The following is a 13,132-nucleotide window of genomic DNA, read 5'->3' as shown; positions in this document are numbered from 1 at the left end:
AATAAAACTTTGGTTCTGCTAAAATAAATTAATTTGTGCTTCGGAAACACAATACAATCGCTTGGGCAATGCTTATTTGAAAATGATAGAATTACTTTAATAAAACTCACAGCGGTTTGTAGCGGGTGTGCTTAGTAAATTAACTCCATTTTTCTAGGCAAGGGCGTGAATACCATAATGGCAGGAGGTGCAGCCCAGCTCCCCTGTCAATGCCGCCATAAGTATATGTGTTTTTCTCATCTTTGGACATTACATGCGGACTCTTACAAAACGTTGCTATGGAGCCCGTAAATCAGGGCCGGACTGGCCATCTGGCACTTCTGACATTTGCCATAAGGGCCGATGGCTGTATGGGCCGGTCCGGTTCCCTGCACTTCCAGTCCCGCAGCTTTTTTTTTTTTAACTTTTGCACGGCCGCGCAATGTAACGTCATGAAGTGTGACGTCATGCGCAGCTGCCTAGGAGCTTTCGGTCTGTTGACGGCACAGGGTGTTGAGGTAAGTTGATGTGCTCTTTTTCTTTGCATTCCGTCCGGGGGATAGCGACAGGTACTGCAGGGGCGGAGGAGAATAAGTAAAAATAACTGCACGGGAGAAAGGGGGGGGTGACTGAAAATGTCTGCAAGGGGATGGGGGGGGTGAATGAAAATGTCTGCAGGTGGAAGCGTGATTGAAAATGTCTGCAGGGGGAAGGGGGGGTGATTGAAAATGTCTGCAGGGGGAAGGGGGGGGTGATTGAAAATGTCTGCAGGGGAAGGGGGTGGTGATTGGAAATGTCTGCAGGGGGGGCGAGTAAAAATTGTCTGCAGGGGGGGCAATGATATTAGAAGGACGGTGATCATTGTAACGCATTTGTCAGTAGCATCAGTGACCAAGAGAGCTCAACTTGCCATGTTTAATAGGCAAAGGTGTATTAGCTTATATGAGCATGGAACTCCGAGGGAAAAACATCATCAGCAAAGGGAAACAGTCTATGGAGTGCATACTCCAGGATTGTGGTGCTCATGTATTAATCTGATGTGCAAGGCAAAACAGACAAACAACTGTAGGGGGGGGGGGGGGGCTTAATTGCAGTCAATTTAGTATTTGTTTTGTGGATGCGGGGGACTTATTAAAAGATTTTTACATTTAGGGGGGAATTTAATTGGCTTTGTTACTGCCGAAAGTAACGCGGCCTGCACACTATTACCGTTATTATGGCAATAATGCGCAATATTATCATAGTAACATAGTAGATGAGGATTAAAAAAGACACCAGTCCATCAAGTTCAACCTATTTTGTATCTCCTGCGATCCTGCACTTATATTTAAATTGATCCAGAGTAAGCAACCGCCAATGTGTTTCAATTGTGAAAATCCCCCCAGACTCAATATTGCAGTCCTATTTTTACCCTATATCCACTACTATCCTACATTTTAATTAACGGTCGTATCCCTGGATACACCTTTCCGCTAAAAATTTGTCTAACTCTTTCTTAAACATATCTATTGAATCTGCCATCACAACCTTCCCTGGCAATGAATTCCATATCTTGACTGCCCTTACTGTAAAGAACCACTTCCTTTGCTAGTTGTGAAATTTCCTCTCCTCTAACCTTAGGGGATGACCACGTGTCCTGTGTATAGTCCTTGGGGTAAAAAGTTCCCATGAAAGTTCTCTGTATTGACCCCTAATGTATTTGTACATAGTAATCATATCTCCCCTTAGATGCCTCTTTTCTAAAGTAAACATGCCTAAACTGGCTAACCTTTCCTCATAACTCAATGACTCCATACCCTTTATCAATTTTGTCGCCCTTCTCTGAAACCTTTCTAGTTCCAAATTATCTTTTTTATAGAGTTGTGCCCAGAACTGTACTGCATATTCAAGATGAGGTCTTACCAACGATTTATACAGTGGCAAAATTACACTGTCTTCCCTTGCATCTATGCCCCTTTTTATGCATGCCAATACTTTGTTTGCCCTTGCAGCTGCTGCTTGACATTGAGCACTATTGCTAAGTCTACTGTCTACGAGCACTCCCAAATCCTTTTCCATTATAGATTCTCCTAAATTAATTCCATTTAATTTATAGATTGCGTTCTTGTTTTTGATCCCTGAATGCATAACCTTACATTTATCTGTGTTAAACCTCATATTCCATTTGGCCGCCCAATCCTCCAGTTTATTTAAGTCCCTCTGTAGAGAAGTTACATCTTGCTCTGATTTTATTACCTTACAGAGTTTAGTGTCATCTGCAAAGATAGAAACTTTACTGTCACGGCTATGGATATTTTATGGATCCCTTTTGCCACTACTTAGATGTTATTAGTAGTGGATGGTGGAGGTTGAACAAAACACAGAAGATGTTAGTAGCGTTGCAATATAGTATATTGATAGATGGTATAACAGCAACAGTATAAGATATGTACAACTCAGCAAGCTTAGTACACGGCAGTTCACAAAATACAATGAAATCACGAAAGAAGTTCCGTTGGTAACCAATAGCAACAGCATGAAGATTGAACGCACACAACTTGAATAACGGAACTGGCTACTAGCTTGGCAATATATTCTTAAGAACAGTCCAGCAACTAATAATCAGCAGAGTAATAAGAATAGCCGTGCCAAACATAGAACCACAGATGACAAGGTAACTTGATTGTAGTTCAGTAGAGAATACAGGCAGCCGAGCAGAGAGGTAGTTGAGCCAATCAATATGAGTGCAGGTGTAATAGGCAACTCACGAAACAGTTCAGTGTGCAGATGTAGAAGTCCAGTACACAGGTAACAGCAGTAGGAGATTCAGTAAGCAGTGTGGAACTACAAATACCAGGTATGGTGGTTGTAGATGTAGAAGTCCAGCACACAGGTAACAGCAGTAGGAGATTTAGCCTAGACCAAGGTAGACTGAGTAACACGAAGATCAGGCAATAAGCCCATAACCTTGGGAGGTTAATATAGTGCTCCAGGACCAATAAGGTTTAGGGAGTGGTACAGATCACAGTAGCTGGGAACACCTGTGAAAGTAAGGTCTGAAGGAGAAGCAAGCAGAATTATGGTTCTTAAAGGGAAAGTCACAGAGCCGGGACCTGATTAAGGGAGCAGCGTGTGACAGAACCCCCCCTTTTAAAAGTGGCCACTGGACACTTAGCGATGACTTCAAAACTTTATACGGTCCGATGAATCGAGGGGCGAACTTCCTAGAAGGGACTTTACGATGAATGTTCCGAGTTGACAACCAAACTCTGTCACTCACTTTAAGAGCAGATACGGCTCTATGTTTCCTGTGAGCCGCTGACTTATATCGAATAGATGTCTTCTTAAGCTGGAATATAACTGGATTCCAAGTATCTGAAAAATTCTGAACAAGTTCTGCAGCAGGAACAGAATATGGAATAACGATAGACATCTGTAGGCACTTAGGATCCAAACTGGAACGATTAGTAGGAGATTGTTGAGGAAGAATTACGGCCGCAGAGCAGACAGCACTGTGAGGAGCCGCAGAGCAGACAGCACTGTGAGGAGCCGCAGAGCAGACAGCACTGTGAGGAGCCGCAGAGCAGACAGCACTGTGAGGAGCCGCAGAGCAGACAGCACTGTGAGGAGCCGCAGAGCAGACAGCACCAAGTGGCAACTTGGGCTGAACCGCATGGACAGGCAACTCGGGCTGAACCGCATGGACTGGCAACTCGGGCTGAACCGCATGGACTGGCAACTCGGGCTGAACCGCATGGGACAGGCAACTCGGGCTGAACCGCCTGGGACAGGCAACTCGGGCTGAACCGCCTGGGACAGGCAACTCTGGCTGAACCGCATGGACTGGCAACTCGGGCTGAACCGCATGGACTGGCAACTCGGGCTGAACCGCATGGACTGGCAACTCGGGCTGAACCGCCTGGGACAAGGCCTTCTCTGGAGCAGACTGGAGGGAAAGGGCCCTCTCTGGAGCAGACTGGAGGGAAAGGGCCCTCTCTGGAGCAGACTGGAGGGAAAGGGCCCTCTCTGGAGCAGACTGGAGGGAAAGGGCCCTCTCTGGAGCAGACTGGAGGGACAGGGCCCTCTCTGGAGCAGACTGGAGGGACAGGGCCCTCTCTGGAGCAGACTGGAGGGACAGGGCCCTCTCTGGAGCAGACTGGAGGGACAGGGCCCTCTCTGGAGCAGACTGGAGGGACAGGGCCCTCTCTGGAGCAGACTGGAGGGACAGGGCCCTCTCTGGAGCAGACTGGAGGGACAGGGCCCTCTCTGGAGCAGACTGGAGGGACAGGGCCCTCTCTGGAGCAGACTGGAGGGACAGGGCGCTCTCTGGAGCAGACTGGAGGGACAGGGCCCTCTCTGGAGCAGACTGGAGGGACAGGGCCCTCTCTGGAGCAGACTGGAGGGACAGGGCCCTCTCTGGAGCAGACTGGAGGGACAGGGCCCTCTCTGGAGCAGATGATTGATATTGAGAAGGTAATGCAGAAGGTTCCAAAGGTGCAGGGAGTCTAGGAGACCGGAGCGGTTTCCCCTTGGTCAGACATCCAGAATGGCAATTAGGACCCCAGGACAGAATCTCAGAAGTCTTCCAATCTAGTTGTAGAGAATGTAATTGAAGCCATGAAAGGCCCAGGACAACTGGAAAAGCAGTACGAGGCAAAATCAGAAAAGAAATACTTTAAGAATGTAAAGCACCAACATGAAGACGAAGACGCTCGGTCCGGGCATGAACCACCCCTTGAGAAAGCTGGGATCCATCGATGGTTGTGATGACAACAGGAGTCTTCAAAGGAACAGATGGAATTAACCATTCATTAACTAAAGTCTGTGAAATAAAGTTCTCAGTCACACCAGAATCCACCAAAGCTTGAGTAGCATGACTTTTGGAATTGTACATCAAAGAAACAGAAAGGCTACAAGCCACAAGAGAAAAGGTTTCCCTAGGCTCCAATCTGACTCTCCAGAAGCAGATCGGGGTTTGACCTTTTCCCGGTCTTTTACCACAGGAATCTAGAAAGTGACCAGAGTCACCACAATAAATGCATAACTTGTCCCGACGTCTTCTGCCACGTTCCTCTGGGGTCAATCGAGATCTCCCAATTTGCATAGGCTCATCAGGTATTGAAGAAAGTGACACAGAGTGCGGAACTGGCTTATAAATTGGGCGGCGAGCTCTCTCTTCCTCTATAGCTCTCTCTCTGAAACATAAATCCACTTTGTTACACAATAAGATGATGGCATCCAAATTTGTAGGAAGTTCACAAGAGGCTAAACCATTTTTAACATGGTCAGATAACCCCTGCCAAAATGCGGCCACCAGTGCTTCATCGTTCCAAGATAATTCAGAGGATAATATGTGGAATTCAACAACATATTGAGCCACTGACAGATTCCCTTGTCGCAAACGGAATATAGCCATGGAGGCAGAGGAGAGTCGACCAGGTTCATCGAAGATGCGACGGAACATCAAAAGAAAAGATGCATAATCAGAGAGAAGTGGATCATTCCTCTCCTAGAGTGGGGATGCCCAGGCTAAGGCTTTGCCATTCAGTAGATAAACCACATATGCCACTTTAGACCTATCAGTGGGAAAATTTTGTGATTGAAGCTCAAACTGGATTGAGCACTGATTGAGAAAATCACGACACATTTTAGGGTCCCCATCAAATTTGGCCGGAGTAGGTAACCTGAGCATAGAGTAGGTCACAAGGGAGGCCTGAAGTTCCGAAACTTGCTCAGGAGGGGAGGCTGGCATCTGTGGTTGATTTATTGGCAACACATCCAGACAACCAGTGAGTGCATGCAGACATTGTAGCACCAGAGCCAGTGTGTCCTCCTGCTTTTCAGCTCGAAGAATTAAATGCTGTAGCATATCCCTCGCAGACGGCTCCACCGGGGGATCAGACATTTTTGGCCTGATCTTACTGTCACGGCTATGGATATTATATGGATCCCTTTTGCCACTACTTAGATGTTATTAGTAGTGGATGGTGGAGGTTGAACAAAACACGGAAGATGTTAGTAGCGTTGCAATATAGTATATTGATAGATGGTATAACAGCAACAGTATAAGATATGTACAACTCAGCAAGCTGAGTACACGGCAGTTCACAAAATACAATGAAATCACGAAAGAAGTTCCGTTGGTAACCAATAGCAACGGCATGAAGATTGAACGCACACAACTTGAATAACGGAACTGGCTACTAGCTTGGCAATATATTCATAACAACAGTCCAGCAACTAATAATCAGCATAGTAATAAGAATAGCTGTGCCAAACATAGAACCACAGATGACAAGGTAACTTGATTGTAGTTCAGTAGAGAATACAGGCAGCCGAGCAGAGAGGTAGTTGAGCCAATCAATATGAGTGCAGGTGTAATAGGCAACTCACGAAACAGTTCAGTGTGCAGATGTAGAAGTCCAGTACACAGGTAACAGCTGTAGGAGATTCAGTAAGCAGTGTGGAACTACATGTACCAGGTATGGTGGTTGTAGATGTAGAAGTCCAGCACACAGGTAACAGCAGTAGGAGATTCAGTAAGCATTGTGGAACTACAAGTACCAGGTATGGTGGTTGTAGATGTAGAAGTCCAGCAGACAGGTAACAGCAGTAGGAGATTTAGCCTAGACCAAGGTAGACTGAGTAACACGAACATCAGGCAATAAGCCCATAACCTTGGGAGGTTAATATAGTGCTCCAGGACCAATAAGGTTTAGGGAGTGGTCCAGATCACAGTAGCTGGGAACACCTGTGAAAGTAAGGTCTGAAGGAGAAGCAAGCAGAATCATGGTTCTTAAAGGGAAAGTCACAGAGCCGTGACCTGATTAAGGGAGCGGCGTGTGACACTTTACTCTCTAAACCATCACCAATGTCATTAATGAATATATTAAAAAGGAGTGGCCCCAGCACGGAACCTTGAGGTTCTCCACTTAAGACTTTTGACCAATTAGAAAATGTTCCATTTATCACAACTCTCTGTTCCCTATTCTCTAACCAGTTTTCGATCCAAGTACAAATATTGATTCATAGACACAGTTCCCTAATTTTGTAAACCAACCGCTTGTGTGGCACTGTATTAAAGGCCTTTGCAAAATCTAAGTAGACCACATCTACTGTGCTACCCTGGTCTAAGTTTCCACTAACTTCCTTGTAGTAACTAATTAGATTAGTTTGACATGACCTATCCCTCACAAATCCATGTTGATTCCCACTAATAATTTTATGGCGTACCAAGTAATTCTGAATACTACCCCTTAAAATACCTTCCAGTAGTTTCCCCACTATTGATGTCAGGCTTACAGGTCTATAATTCCCTGGTTGTGATCTCCTCCCCTTTTTAAACAACGGCAGCACATCTGCTATTCGCCAATCCCTTGGTACTAAGCTTGATGAGATTGAATCTCTGAAAATTAAGAATAGCGGTCTAGCTATTTCCGAATTTAATTCAATGAAGAAATATGCAGGAGTCCAGATAGCAGATAACAGCAGTAGTGATTTCAATGAAGAAATATGCAGGAGTCCAGATAGCAGATAACAGCAGTAGTGATTTCAATGAAGAAATATGCAGGAGTCCAGATAGCAGACAGAAGCTGAGCACAGGGAATGCTCCTAGGAATGACCTGATGATCTGGCCCAGACCGTATGAAGCAGGCAGGCTTATATAGGCCTCATGCAGGTGACACAACTCTCAGTAATCAAGGAAAATGATCAAAGTAGCACAGTGGCCCCTTTGGTGGGCAGTGGTACTACAAGTAGAATACATAATGGATCCAATAAAGTCACTGCAGACAGCAGCTGCAGAGTGCAAGTCGTGACAGATTCCCACTAATAATTTTATGGCGTACCAAGTAATCCTAAATACTATCCCATAAAATACCTTCCAGTAGTCTCCCACTATTGATGTCAGGCTTACAGGTCTATAATTCCCTGGTTGTGATCTCGTCCTCCTTTTTAAACAACGGCACCACATCTGCTATTCGCCAATCCATTGGTACTGCGCCTGATGAGATTGAATGTCTGAAAATTAAGAATAGCGGCCTAGCTATTTCCGAGTTTAACTCCATAAGGACCCTTGGGTGTATGCCATCTGGACCTGGAGCTTTATTTATCTTAATATTCTTCAGTCGCCTTTGGACTTCTTCCTCTGACAACCAAGTATCAATTAATGGCATGGTTTCATTTCCATTTTTATGTATTACTTCTACCATTTGTTCCTCTCTGGTAAATACTGAAGAAAAGAAAGTGGTTTAATACCTCTGCTTTTTCCTTAGTAGCATTTATCAATTCACCCATCTTACTTCTTAGGGGTCCTATATTATCTTTTTTAATCCTTTTGCCATTTATATACTTAAAAAACTTTTTGGGGTTTGTCTTACTTTCTTTTGCAACGTGCCTTTCATTTTCTAATTTAGCCAATCTAATTTCCTTTTTGCATGTTTTATTACATTCCTTGTACCTACGGAAGGACTCATCTGACCCTTCAGATTTAAACAATTGAAATGCACGCTTCTTCCTTTGCATTTCTTCCCTTACCTTTTTATTTAGCCACATTGGTTTAGACTTAATTATTTTACATTTATTTCCCATAGGAATGAACTTATACATGTATGTTTCCAACAACATTTTAAAGACAGCCCACTTTTCTTCCGTATTTTTTCCTTCAAATGCTTTGTCCCAGTCTATGCTCTTTATAGACTCCTTTAGCATATTAAAATTTGCCTTTCTAAAGTTTAAAGTCCTAGTTGATGCCTTATACCGTTGCTTCTGGAAACTAATTTCAAATGAGACCATATTATGATCACTGTTTCCCAAGTGCTCCCTTACTTGAATATTTGATATTACGTCTACATTGTTTGCTATTACTAGGTCCAGTATAGTCCGGTTCCTAGTTGGTTCCTCTACTAATTGGGACATGTAATGGTCTTTTAGCGTTCTCAGAAACCTATTTCCCCTAGCTGTACCGCAGGTCTCAGTACTCCAATCAATGTCCGGATAATTAAAATCCCCCATAATTAAAATTTGACCTAGTTGTGTAACCTTTTCAATTTGCTGTAGAAGTTGGGCTTCCTCAATCGTACTAATATCTGGCGGTTTATAGCATATCCCTATCAGCCTCGTCTCTGAACTTTTTCCTCCGCTGGATATTTCCACCCACAATGCCTCTATATTATCACCAATATTCTCATATATATATATATATATATATATATATATATATATATATAAATATAAAACGTCCTGCATACTTGGTTTTAATTCTGGCTTAATATAAAGACATACTCCTCCTCCCCTTTTATTTATCCTATCCCTCCTGAAGAGAGAATAGCCTTCCAAGTTGACTGCCCAGTCATGTGTATCATCCCACCAGGTCTCCGCAATACCTATAATATCATACTGCTCATTCATTGCTTCTGGCTCTAACTCCCCCATTTTACCTGTCAGGCTTCTTGTATTTGCAAGCATACACTTTAGTCTATTGCCTCCCTTAGGTATTTCTTTTTAGCTTTAAAAAGGGCCTCTCCTTATCGGCTATGCTTCCCTTTCCCCCCTCTCCACCCCCTTGACTCTTGTTAAATTCCTCCTTACTACTCTCAATGTCTATCCCATAAAAACTTGCTTGCCCCTCCCCCCGGAGCCTAGTTTAAAATCTCCTCCAACCTTCTAACCATCCTCTCCCCTAGCACTGCAGCCCCCTCCTCATTCAGGTGCAATCCATCACAACAATAAAGATGGCAACTGACCGAGAAATCAGCCCAGTGCTCTAAGAATCCAAAACCCTCCTTCCTACACCAATCTTTTAGCCACGCATTAACCTCTCTAATCTCCCGTTGCCTCCCTTGACTAGCGCGTGGCACAGGTAGTATTTCTGAAAATACTACCTTGGATGTCCTTGCCTTAAGTTTGCGACCTATGTTCCTGAAATCAATCTTTAGGACACCCCTTCTTCCTCTAGCTCGGTCATTGGTGCCAACATGCACCAAAACCGCTGGGTCATTCCCAGACCGTCCCAACAATCTGTCCACCCGATCGGCAATATGCCGAGCCCGGGCACCCGGGAGACAACACACTGTTCGGCATGCACGGTCCCGGTAACAGATTGCCCTATCTACCTTCCTAATAATTGAATCCCCTACCACCACAATCTGCCTGGGTCCCTGAGTAACTTTGGTCCTCTCTATGCTGGAGAGACCATTCCCCTGGTTGCTAGAGGAAGCAGTCTAATCCAACTCCACCAATTCTGAACGGCCTTCCACAGTATCTTTATCCAATCTGGCAAATCTGCTGGGATTGCTTAGCTCAGAGCTGGCCTGCCTCTTCCTCCCTCTGCTGCCCCTAGTAACTGTTACCCAGCTGCCTACCTGTGCATCCTCCTCTGTCTCTGCTCCACCCTGCTCAGCTAACGCATCAACGGTGAGCTGTAAACTCTGCTCCAGGTTGGCAATGTCTCTTAATGTTGCAATCGTCTGCTTTAGATCAGTTACCTGGGCTTCCAATGAGACCAGTTGCTCACATTTCTCACAGAGTTATAAACCTTGGAACACTTGCTCCAAGTGTGCATTCATATGACAAGATATGCATTGAGTGAGATCATCAAGGCTGCTACTACTCATCTTATTATGGCTAACCTAACTTCTTATAGCCTACAGTCAACTTGAGAGTACTAACCTTTGCTAGCCACTTACCAGATTAAACCCCTTCCTGGATTCAACTCCTTACTGGATCTAACTCCACACTATAAACAAACAGCACTTGAAATCAGACAGCATTGAAATCACAAGCTCCTTCATTAATATCATTAATACGGCAATCTTTAACGCTGGTTTTTGATCGCATTTCAGGGAACCGCAAGCAGAAATCAGGGTTAAAAGTACTGTATTGACGGTAATAGGTTTAACACTGCGCTACTGCGGGGGGGAGAAATGAATTCCCCCCTTAGAGAGAGGTATACACCAGAGCACCAAAAATGTTATTAAACTAAATTTAAAACATAGCATGTGGACTTACTTAGATTTGCACTGTTCAAAAATGTAAAGTAGAGTAGCAAAATCATTGCCCCCTCCAGCCATTTGGGATAACTCTTCATGACTTTGTTCAACTTCCTTTTGTTTCGGAGACACCCCTAGGTAAAAAAACACAACACAACAGCTATTTTGTATAACTTATGAAATAAATGGCAAATACTCAACTATAGAGTAATAATCAGAACATAAAGCATAATATTCTATTTGTGCAGGCTTGCAATTAATCCAGCGCTTTAACATGCTGCCATATTAAACAAGAATGATAAGCTATGTTAAATTTATACCATGTTCCTCATTTCTATAGTTTGTTATCATTTATAGTATGAAAGTGTTAGATATTACTATCACCATATAAAGGGCAAGTTAACCCGTGCATGATACTCATACATTCTAGTCAAATCAAGCTACTTAAGGTGTTAAAAAGGTTCTTGTCATGCATTTGGGCCATAGCCCAGGCCTCAACCACCAACCACTCCCCACTGTCACCCCCGGCAACCACCAACCACTCCCAACTGTCACTTCTCCTTCAAGAAATATATATATATATATTTTTTAAGTCTTTATAAACACTTTTAACAATTAACAAATTAAATTAACAAATTAAAAACATCTTAGAATACCAAATTTCAGCCCTTTCTGAGTTTTTTCCCCCACACACACACACTAAGAATTTAGTAGGTCAGTGTATAACTCCGCCCAGCAGGTGGCGCTGCAGCTTGGTTTTATTTTTTCCACACACACACACACAGACAGACTAACACACGCCACTAGACATTTATATTATGGATATGGTTAGTTCCAACTTTTTTTTAGGGGGTGGGGGATCTTGAAATTCTATGTCTTAAGACAAGACAATTGGCTTCCAACTCTGCATATGTAGTCTTACAGGTTTTGTAATTTCTTAATATCTGCTAGGCTAGTTAAACCTATATTGCAGATTGTGCTAAAAGTTGTGTGACAGCAAACAAAGTGGCAGATCTGTGAGTGTACCCAGGGCATGAAACGGATATATGGACGCCTAGTTATTTATTAAGGATCCTGCTACATTAGATGCTTCAGAAAGTGCAGAGAGGATAATTAGTCCAATTTCTCACAATAAACACTAATGTAATGTGTTGTAAAATGAAAAACATAATATTGCATTATATCTTTTGCTATCATTATGCTGTTCCAGCCGGAACATCTGTTATTATATAGTGATTTTGTTGTAAAATAAAACTAAACATCATAATTTATCAAAAACACCCATATTGCTTGCATCCCACACACTGCTTATAGCCCCCACCTGGTAACTCTATTTTCCTTAGTGCCTTGGGAGTTTCCCTACACTGTTATATACTTGTTCAAGCCTTCTATATATCTATCAAAGAAACACAGAAATTGCAAATCCTAATTCCTCCTCCGGCAGAGTAGAAATTATGAAGCTGCTGTGGAAGGTGTAAATGAAAAAAACCAAAACATTTTAACTCTCATCTAACTACAAAGAAATTCTTTAACTATGGTTAATATTATATCGCTTGAACAACAGGATGCTCTAGTGCAACATAGACAGAACAAAAGTCAAAGGTCTCCAGTTCAAAAGATCACATGCTTACAGACTTGGGTATAGAAACAATAATCATTATAATTTTTACACTATATCTGACCGTATATGTTATTTAATCCCTAACTGCTGTGCTTAAGAAAAATTACTATAGGTAATACTGTACATGTGACACCTATAATTACAGGTCTTAAATTATTTAGTATATTAAAATTACAAAGGGGAACATTTATGATAATTAATGCAAAGGGAATGTGCTGTAACCCTTGGCAACCAGATTTTAACTGTTATTTGCCTTGCAACAAGTTTACTATAGTCAGCATTTTCTAATCCGCATTTTTGAATCTATTCATACATTTCTTATTGCAATCGGTAGAACTGCAGAGTGTATATCATTCCCAATGATGGCCTGGTATCAGGTGTGTTTTGCTATGTGCATCACATCTATGGAATGATTTAGTATTCCAGTTTCTGCGTGTTTACTGGTTTAGTCTTTTAACATGGTCATGTAAATTTAGTTAATATAGTAGATTGATAACCGTTATTGTTTTTATATTTATGAATTTGTGTTTAGGTAAAATAAAAACATATGATATTATAGAGAGCC

The 13,132-nt window shown here is 42.8% G+C and overlaps 1 protein-coding gene across 1 annotated transcript in view; it reads right to left on the bottom strand.

Moving 5' to 3' along the window:
• The window catches only part of DHX40 (DEAH-box helicase 40), a 90,747-nt gene that overhangs the window by 30,788 nt on the left and 46,827 nt on the right, over window positions 1–13,132 (bottom strand). Inside the window, exon 13 of the mRNA XM_075195291.1 lies at window positions 10,966–11,080. Within this exon, the coding sequence (XP_075051392.1) occupies window positions 10,966–11,080 (115 nt within the window). The remainder of the gene's footprint in view (window positions 1–10,965; window positions 11,081–13,132) is intronic.

Source organism: Mixophyes fleayi, chromosome 2 (genome assembly GCF_038048845.1).
Source record: "Mixophyes fleayi isolate aMixFle1 chromosome 2, aMixFle1.hap1, whole genome shotgun sequence".
NCBI lineage: Eukaryota > Metazoa > Chordata > Amphibia > Anura > Limnodynastidae > Mixophyes > Mixophyes fleayi.
The sequence above is the reverse complement of the archived record's forward strand: the minus strand, read 5'-3'. Positions and strand labels throughout refer to the sequence as shown.